The sequence below is a fragment of the Rhinichthys klamathensis genome, unplaced genomic scaffold (genome assembly GCF_029890125.1).
Source record: "Rhinichthys klamathensis goyatoka isolate OS25496 unplaced genomic scaffold, OSU_Roscu_1.1 h1tg000341l_1, whole genome shotgun sequence".
Lineage (NCBI taxonomy): Eukaryota > Metazoa > Chordata > Actinopteri > Cypriniformes > Leuciscidae > Rhinichthys > Rhinichthys klamathensis.
This window is the reverse complement of record NW_026606855.1, coordinates 815,337-825,748: the sequence shown is the minus strand read 5'-3', so window position 1 is coordinate 825,748 and position 10,412 is coordinate 815,337. Positions and strand designations below refer to the sequence as shown.

Sequence of the window (10,412 nt, the reverse complement as noted above, 5' to 3'; positions counted from 1 at the left end):
CAAGTCTTTAGTACAAGAGAGCGTGACTAACAATTTAAAAGAACCGTAGCAAAAAATAATGAAAAACAACTTATCATAAAACTATGATGTCATACGACGCATTTAAAAGCAAATCGCTTTAGTAAGGCAGCCTTTGTATTATATCGCAGGATTCTTCGGAGACTTTTCTTCACTAGAAAGCCATTTCTAATATTCACCCTTTTGTATTTTAAAAAGGGAATTATTATTTAGAGCCACGTGACGTACCTGACCAATCAGAGACGCTGATCGAGCGCAACGCCCCGCCCTTTCTAGTGACGTTACTGTTGCTCCGCCTCTTCTTTTTGTACGTCCGCTTCGATGAATGAGATTAGAGACGCACAACTAATGTTTGATACATCAGTAAGTACTAAAGTTTTATCATAAAACTTGTTTCTGTTAAATGAGTAGCATCGTTCTTTTGATGGTTAGTCAAAGTGAGTAATTTGAAAGGATAGAGTGAGATCTCTCAGCTTTCTGTTTGCATTGGTAAAACTTTTATTTTGTTCACGGTGATCAAAATGCAGTTGTCACGGGTTTAAAAGGCACCTACAGTAAAAGTATAGGGGTAAAAAACTCACATAATTATGTAAAAAGAAGAAGAAAAAGACCCCAAATAATTCTGAAAGAATGCCTTTTGCATAGATTTCTGTGCATCATTTTAATAATTATGTCTATATGTTGAGTGGAAAATTACCATAATAATGAGAATATTTTAAGAGATTTGCTGAACTTGATATAGTGATGAGGTTCTGTTTGTGATATAATTGTCCGTTTTACTGTTATGTTATGGTTTGTGTCACATGATGTCAAATGGCTTCCTGCATCTAGGTTACACATTCCATCTTTTCCATATGTTTTTCTTTTGACAGACGTCAGAATTGCCCCAAAATGACCTCTGACCCCGTGGACCCGTACATCTTCACCTCTGACTCTCTGCCCTCTGACCCTCGCTTCATGCCACCGCTGGTCAACGGGCTGCTGGGATGGAGAGTGTTTGATTCAATTATGCATATGGGCGGGGTTTATAATGGTGAAGGCGGGACTTGTCACCGTGGCAACATTCCATGTCCACTAGCAGTTCAAATGAAGACGGCAGAAGTGGGACGACACACGTACAAGTTAGACATGCACACAGGTTAGAACACACACACACACATGTAATACTGCATTTAAACATATACTACAAGACTCTCTCTCTCTCTGTATCAGGTATTTTCTCTCATACTGTGGTCACTCCTTGTTTCGAGGCCACTCAGGTTTTGTACGCTCACCGACAGCAATCAAATCTTCTGGTCACGGAAGTTCTCCTTAAGCGCTTTGAAACCAGTGCTGAACCAATCACGATTCAGCTAGAGAGTTCTTTCAAACCCCAAAGTGATGACATTGATTTCCAGAATGCACCAGACTACAAGAGTGGGAGGTACATCCGCTTTATAATATTTGCATTCTGAATGGTAATTGGACTTCTTTTTTTGTATTTATTTGCATGCCTAATTGCAATTGGTGTGTTCAACTTCGGCTGTGGCTGGATTTAACCGATCAACAAGATTTGCAGTCTTGGAAGAGTTTAAAAACGGAGCCGTGTAGATGCATGCTCTCTGCTTCTCATAGTGACGTGATTTCATTTTCTCTAAAGGGAAATTGATTTTTAACTATAACTTTAAAATGTTTAAAGATAGACCTACTGTGAGTTCAGAGGTTTTTAATCAATGGTATATGCTTTGTTTGATGCCATCTGTTTGCATTATTTCAACTTATTTTAAAAATAATGGTTTAACAGCGGAAAATGGAAAACTACATTACCCATAATGCTGTACAAAAATTCCACCAATCAGAGTTGCAGGGAACAAATCACTCAAAAAGAGCTCTTTAGCTCCGCCCACTCCATTGATGCACGGCAAATGACGTAATCGAGTCGATCTCTCTACATTCTCAAAATACATATTTGGATATATAAAAATGCATATTTCACAATAAACTTAAAATATATTATTTACAATCAATAACTTTAAATGTAGGGTTTTATATTTCTCCATTGCTTTTAATTCGATAATGTTGTATGCAATGGTTCATGGGATTGTTGTTCTTTTTCTCATTAAAGCCGTTAAGTACACAGGCTTGTACCTTCATTTTTTTTAGTCCGATCTTCAAATATATTTTTGCTTCAAATAAAACTTTGTAATGTTGTGATTCACCTCGTTGCTAGTTGGCTTGTTTTATGGCTTATGGCTTTAATTAAGACTTTTTTTAAAATTAATTTTGAAAAAAATTATATAAATAAATAATACCTCTGGAACCAACGCCACTGAAGAAGTTGGCAGGCACTAATAGACTATTCACACCTCCTCTCCCGTGGCCTCATGGGATAGTAAAGTGTCCATTGAATGCGCACTTCAGAATCTCGCTGGAAGTAGAAGGTCATCTGGGTACCCTTCGCCTACTTTCTACATAGTACCCGTTTTTCGAGTACTACTATGTATTTGGAGACACTACTCTGTTGGTGCACTGCTTTAGTTGGGAAGTATTCGATTACGGATGCGGTGATTGGCTGTGTTCGAAATCACCCCCTATACCCTCATGCACTATTCCCTTCATCAGTACACTAACTTAATCCATTTGAAGGAGTGATTGAAAACGAGTGTGTGAATTCAGACACTGAGTGTGTCGGAAGGGCTGCCGCTTTTGTATAGTTCCTGCTGTTAAATAATCAACTTGAGGTTTAGCAAACTGGCAGCTCCAGTACTTATGAAAAGATTAATCTTGAGCTCTGTCATGGAATCTAGCATGTATAAACCTTAATTAAACCGTTTAATAAAAAATAAATAGGAATTTATACCTGTGTGATATTACGCTGTACCCACATTGGACCAGCGGTTTGGAAAACGGATGGATGGATGATTCAGATGCGGCGCCATCTTCTGGTCAGACACAGGAATTCATTCAGCACGACCGTCACAGTGCATTATGGGTATTCTCTAGCCGTTGAGCGTACATCGGTTGTACACTCGTCATTGCGGTGCATTATGGGATTGAATGAGTGCACTCGATAACATCCACTATGGTTTCGGACACCACTACACTGCTATCCCCTCAAATAGTGCCATATTTAAGGGTATAGGGGGCGATTTCAGACACAGCCATTGTGTCAGAATAAACACGAAACACACTTCGTCATTGTCGTCTATGAATCCGGCCAAACGTGAAACAGCAGCTGTGTCGTCATCAGAGCTTGTGCAGTCGATCAGATTTCCATGTACTGATTCACGTTATAAAACTGATCGGTCTGTGCAGCGCTGCATGAAGTCAAACACACATAAACACTACATGTGTCTTCTCTTCAGGCATATTTTTGGACAGACCGTCTCTTCAGAGATTCCTGGAGGAGTCCGTCCATTTGTGCACCTGATCTGGACGCCCACCGCATCTACTCTTACCCTCCCACCCGACCAGAGCCAGTCCAGCTGGGTTTTCCTGGTTGCCCTCGCTGGGAGTGACAGGAGCGCCAAATCGTGTTTTGATACTGGTTTGGGGCTTATCGATACTGGTGACTTATGCCCCTCCCACCTGAGGAGTTGGGCGGAGCTCTGGAAGGGGAGCAGCATCGAGGTGATGGGAGATGAGACCCTGAACCGGGCTCTGATTGGCTGCATGTTTTATCTTCTCAGTTCATTCCCATCTTCAATTGAGGAGTCAAGCGGAGCGTCTGTGTTCGGAGGGATCAGTCCGGGGGGTTTGTCAAACGGGAGCAAAGATGAGGATTACCACGGGCATGTGTTCTGGGACCAGGTGAATTTAAAGTCAGCATGAGACGGAAGTTGAGAGACTTTTCTTCTGTATCGTGATTCGTGACGTATAAGTGAAACGGCTTCTAGAACAAGAACAAATGTAGGGCGGGGCTTGATTTTGTCTGTGGGGAATGGATTGGATGGTTGTGGTCTGCTATTCATCAGAGAAGAGGAGATATGAAGATGAATGGGAAGTTATTTTGATTTAAGTTTACCAGGGAACCTGAATTTAAAAATAAAAAGATGTGCATGGATTAATCGTTTTTAATAAATACTGCAATATGCTAGCCTGGTTGAAACCAGACCATTCTCAGTTGTAACTGAGTTATGGTCTGGCAAAGCGTCATAGACAAATCATTTCCAGAGGGGCGTCACCAACGGACGTCGCGGATAGACCTAAACCCAATCAGAGCGATGAAGGAGATGACGTATGCAGAGCGGTGGAGAAACATCTCCGAGTGTTGTTCTTTGCTCGGTTTTTAACTAAAAGGAAACGTTCAAATCGCTTAAAACAGACGCGATAGCTGATTGGAACGAGTGATGTTCGACGGCGGCATCCATCTTTGTAATGTAGGCTACAAAATCTGCTTCAAAATCCCAGCACTGTCGTCATCGTGTAAAGCCCACCCCAACGTTTCTGATTGGTGCCGCGATTTAGGCGGATTGGAAATGGGCTTGAATGAGCTCTTTGCCAGACTAACTTTCAGAGCAAATCTAAATTTGCCGGAAGTTGTCTGGGTTTTCCCAGGCTAGCAATATGCCATAAAAAAATATGAATTGTCAATTTTGATTTCAGAATGACTTTAATACAATTCATCAGGTACAGCATTGGGAATGTCACTTTACATTACATTATGATGTTCCTCATAAAATTAGTAATTTAAAAAAAAAAAATTAAACGAGTTGTAATTGTTTTTATGATAATTGATAATATTATACAAATGCTGTCAGCAGAACTGAACTTCTATGGAACCCCTTGAGAAATGATTATCCCCTTCCTAAAAAATAAAGAAAACAACATATATTTGTGCATAAAAATGCATTTACTGTGTGGGAAAAACATTACAGGTTTATTGTAAAGACAGCATGTTGTTTACAATACAAAAACATAATTATTAATTATTAAACGAAATAATTAAAATATTCTATTTCATAAAAACAGTCAAATCAGTAATATTGTGAAATATTATTGCATTTTAAATATATTTGTATATCTCATGAGTTATAATATATATATTAATCTGACCATTCTTTAGAAATAAAGTGAATTAGAAGTCATATCAAATTATTACTATCAAATATCTTATGTTAACACATTTACTTACTCTATTAAACTTCTTAAATTTTGCATGGACCCCCAGCCAGAGCCAACTGGGTCCCGTTTTAAGATTTATGAAGATTTTGACTTTGTCTCTCTGGCTCCCCCTGCAGGACACGTGGATGTTCCCCAGTGTTGCTCTGTTTTACCCCAGTCTGGCCAGGGCTGTACTGGAGTACCGTGTGGGAACAGTAGAAGGTGCTCGAGCAAACGCCCAGCAGATGGGCTACAAGGTGCAGTTGGTAATCGGGCGTTGTTTTTGATTTATCTGTAGCTTTATGCACTCTTATATACAGTTTTCCTCCTGCCCATTTAATCAGGGATTGAAGTTTGCGTGGGAGAGTGTGTTATCGGGCCGGGACCTTTGTCCAGAGGAGATTTATGCACAGCAGGAGGTCCACATCAATGGAGACGTGGTTCTGGCTTTCCAGCAGTACTTCTACCTCACACAGGTAAAGAGGACACACTCATAAACACTCCTCCACCTGTACCAGAAATGCATCTTCCGTTTGTCATCCATCACAGGACCTGGAGATGTTCAAAGAAGGGCGGGGCAGTGAGGTGGTGTGGGGCGTGGCGGACTACTGGGTCTCACGGGTCACATGGGACCCTACTGACCAGCAGTACCATATCAAAGGTAAACCGTGACATCATCAGTCATGATGACCAGGGTTATTACCTCTAACTAAAACTAAACTAATTTATATAACTGAAATAAGTGTAAGTAGAAGCATTGAAATTACTAAATGGAAATAAATAAAAACTAGAACTGAAATAAAAATAAATGAAACCTTAGCAATAATATTTATAAAGAGCAAAACTTAATAAATTGGCAAAAGCACATGCCAAAATTACTCATTTAAAATTACTAAAATAGACAATGAAAACTGAAAATATAAAAATAAAAGCTAATTTAAAATTCTCATATAGTGTATATAATAGTATATTATACAGTATAGTATAGTACATAATAGTGAATAAATAATACTAAAACATTTTGTATTTATATCATATTACACCATGTTACAGTTTTTCATGATGTATAATTTTTTTATGGTACATTCAGGGTTTTAATTTTTTGTATTAATTAAAAATAAAATAAAAATTATATAATACATAAAATGAATATTATTCAATTATATTAACTTTTTTATTATACTTTAATATATATATTAGTATAATGCATAAAATAAATACTAATTAATTAATGAATAAATATGAACAAAGTGAAATTACACATTAGAACCAGTGTAAACTTGCCAACTCAAGTCGTGTTTTGATATGGTTATGAAAGCTTCTTTATGGGGTTTTGTTTTGTTTGTACATTAGGTGTGATTCCTCCTGATGAATACTACTTTACTGTTGACAACTCAGTGTTCACCAATGCTGTCGCCCAAAGCAGGTGTGTGTGTGTGTGTGTACATAATCACTCATACTTTTCGAATAAACCCCTAACTCTCAGTGCTAAACCTCAGAGCACTGATCCTGAACCTTTAATGCTACACACATGAATGATGCCTCGAATCGTGTGATAGATGAGCTGTTACTTTTCTAGGCAATCAATCTTATGATTTTCAGCCAGTGTACGATAAATCAACCAGCAAATCCCACAGACTTACGCTGAATTATTGAGGGTTTTTTTATTTTTAGAATGAGCCGATTGGAGATATTTCTCTTTCGTTCTCTGTGTTGTGTAGTCTTCGGTTTGCCGTGGAGTTGTGTGTCCTGTTAGCGCAGACGCCTCCTCCCGCATGGCAGGACGTCGCTGATAAGATCAAGATTCCCTTTGACCCAGAACTGAAGTATCACCCAGAGTTTGACGGCTACACGCAGGGTAAGATGCCCTCATCAGCATCATGTTCATGTTGTAGTAATCATATACGCCAGATTCACCTTTCTCAACAAGGACACCTCAGAAATTGAGTGCGGCGGGAATGAGTCTTTAAACCCAGAAATTAGTTCATTTTTGAACTTCCTGTTTCCTTGTCTCAAAGTCAATGGGTTTTTGAATGATTTAATTATTTTGTAAAATGCTTGACATAGGGTCTGTGGTCAAAAGTACACAAGCTCAAGACATTTTCATGTTTCATTCGACAATATAAAACACATGGTAATACTTGTCTTGAAAAAAGCCGGTTGCTAACAAGTGGCTAAATGAGACTACAGAGGTTGTCAGACGAACAGGGAAACTCATCTACACACACACACTAGTCCGCTTTCACAGCCTTGCAAACTATTATAGTTCAAACTTTCAAGGAAAATGTTTTGTAATAGACTCACTGAAAAGGTGTGAAATGGTGGAGACGTTGAAGTCTCGCAACTGTGGTGTACGTTCCTTCCTTTATAGGTTAACTTTAGCTTTTTTGTTCTGCTGATTGTATATAGGCTTCAAAATTCATAAAAGTTGTGAATATTATCCCAATGGACAAAACGTGTAAGAAATTGAATCAACAACTTTTGTTGCGCACAGAGCTTATTTTCTGCAATAATCCAATCTTGTGAGCCGAAATACATCATCACCGCAGCACTCTATACATGTAACACCATTTCTGAATATTATTTCTTGCAAAAGTTTACATTTGACATTTTCCCCAGGAAGTCGAGTCAAGCAGGCGGACGCGGTGTTGCTGGGATACCCGCTGACCCTCCCCATGACCCCCGAGGTCAGACGCAACGATCTGGACGCATACGAGGCCGTCACAGATCCGCTCGGACCGGCCATGACATGGGTAAGTCACACGCTATGCTTTACCCATCATGCTTTGTGTGGGGTGCGTGTTTGCATGGGGGTTATTCTGTAAAACCGGTTGCATAGCTCCTGGTCTTTTGTATGTGCTTCGTTAAATATAGAACCGTTTAACTCGAGGTGCCTTCAAAGGAGCGAGCAAAGATTGATATTCAAAAGTTTTTTATTTTTTGTTTTCTCACTATCATTTAGATGTTTACATCGAATGAAATGCCAACCATGACATAACTGGCTAGGTTTGCTGATAGCTCACACAAAAATGTCAATTCTGTCATTATTTACAACACAAATGAAGATGTTTTAATGAAATCTGAGACAAGCGGATCCAATCAGATTGTTTTCCTGTTTGTTCATGTGACCTTCGACATAAAGCCTATGATTATCTGTTTTTTTCTGCACGGTATATTTGTGTAAATATGTGTGTGTGTGTCTGTTTGTAGGGCATGTTTGCTTTAGGTTGGCTTGAACTTGGAGAGGCTGAAAAAGCCCAAAAGCTTCTGCAGAAATGCTTCAAAAATATCCAGAAACCCTTTCAGGTACGTCCCACCTCTCTCTCTGCAGAGGCCAGCGTGTCTCATACTATATTTGCATACTATTTACCTTATTTTTGCTACATGCAATATGTAAGTATGCAAGCAGAGCACATTTTATGGAAACTTATCCTTCTTTTTTTCAGTGCGATGAATCAACCCGAAACCTTATCAAACATGATTTCTACAAATTTAAATTCATTACTTGATTCCACAAAATATGAAGCAGCACAACGTTTTTCAACACTGATGATAATAATAATCAGAAATGTTTCTTGAGCAGCAATTCATCATATTAGAATGATTTCTGAAGGATCATGTGACACTGAAGACTGGAGTAATGATGCTGAAAATTCAGCTTTGATCACAGGAATAAATTACATTTTATAATATATTAATAAAATCTATTTTAAATTGTAATAATATTTTACGATATTTCTGAAAAAAATCATTAAATTAAAAGAATCGATGTTAAATTTAATTTCAATGAAAAAATATAGTGCCTCGCACACCCAAATCATTCTGCGTTGCATTAAAGTAAAATATAAACTATAAAATCCCACACACTACTTGATTAAATTTAAATAAAAATGATACATTTTACACAAATGGAATCAAAACTGCTCATTAAATGTATTTATTTTCGAGAGATTGTTGTTTCTGCCACAGAATAACAAAAATAAAAACTTTCATCTCATTTGACTTTTTAATCTCACAATTCTAACTGTTTTAATGCAATTACCTTTTTAGTTTTTTTATTCTGTAGCAGAAACAAGCATGATTACAGAATTAAATATGCAATACAGTATAATGAGTTTATGTGACAACACTGAAACATTTATTGATACATACAGCAATATTAAAAAAATAATAATAATAGGCAGTATGCTTTACACAGTATCTATGAAGCAGTCCTCTAGGACTGTACAGTGAGTCTCTGTGTGTGTGCAGGTGTGGAGTGAGTCGGCGGATGGCTCCGGGTGTGTGAACTTCCTCACCGGTATGGGCGGCTTTCTGCAGGCGCTGCTGTTTGGCTACACTGGCTTCAGGTGACAAAATCACTCCGAGCTTGACGAGAGAGACAGAGAAAGTGTCTTGATCACACACACATCTGTGTTGTCCCTGTCCTGTGTCACACAGAGTGCAGAAGGAGCATCTTGCCTTTGCTCCGCTGCTCCCACCGGGCATCGATGCTCTCCGCGTGACCGGTGTGAGTTATCTCGGCAACGAGATGGATTGGTTGGTAAAGAGTGCGGAGGTGAGTGTTTCAGTGAGGAAGTCTGGGAATAAGGAGCCGTTCGCTCTTGAACTTGTCCTGAATACTGGAACTACAATCCCACTTATTCCAGGTAATAAACTAACAGAAGTAAACTGACCAACAATATATGACGAATGGTGTTTGCTATTTAGAATAAATTAAATGTATTTGACTTGTCCACAGGAGAAACAGTGACGTTTCTACGGCAGCCCGGTCAGATCCGTAAAGTGAATCCCGGTTTTTACTGCTGGCCGGTCTGATGATCCACATCGCAAACGGCTGTCTGGTGTTTGGGTTTCCAAGTTTTGGAAGAGTTCATACTTTTTTTATAAACACTTTACCAAAACTTGAATAAAACATGTGTACACTTGTATATGGTATGTTCAATAAATACCACATTTTACTTTAATAACGCCGTGTGATAATGCCAAATATTTCAAGTATATTATTATTGTAACATGAATCACAGTATACTCTGGAAATACTGACAAATATTTACAATAAAACTGTTAATATGGTTTTTGTCAATTTTTTATTTGACCCAAATCAATAAGTTGAATTGAAAATCAAGTCTTCCTTTGCTTTGTTCACAAGTGCAATCTCATAGTTTGTAGTTTTATTTGGGTGATTTCCACCAAACACTTATAATAACACTTATAATAAATAGCAACAAACAAACAACAAGATCTATAAGGTAATATATTCAGTAATATACTGATTAATTCAATTGTTTTTATTCATATCAAAATGATTG

The 10,412-nt window shown here is 38.2% G+C and overlaps 1 protein-coding gene across 1 annotated transcript; it reads left to right on the top strand.

Annotated features, from left to right (window-relative positions):
* Positions 1 to 319: 319 nt before the first annotated feature.
* On the top strand, positions 320 to 9,955 carry pgghg (protein-glucosylgalactosylhydroxylysine glucosidase). The gene is made up of 14 exons (XM_056272592.1): positions 320 to 381; positions 891 to 1,156; positions 1,231 to 1,441; positions 3,363 to 3,807; positions 5,238 to 5,357; positions 5,445 to 5,576; positions 5,650 to 5,761; positions 6,454 to 6,526; positions 6,822 to 6,958; positions 7,720 to 7,853; positions 8,311 to 8,406; positions 9,352 to 9,449; positions 9,541 to 9,749; positions 9,842 to 9,955. Exons 2-14 carry the CDS (start codon positions 910 to 912, stop codon positions 9,916 to 9,918), a joined length of 2,091 nt encoding a protein of 696 aa, XP_056128567.1. The 5' UTR covers positions 320 to 381; positions 891 to 909; the 3' UTR covers positions 9,919 to 9,955.
* The last annotated feature ends 457 nt before the right edge of the window (positions 9,956 to 10,412 follow it).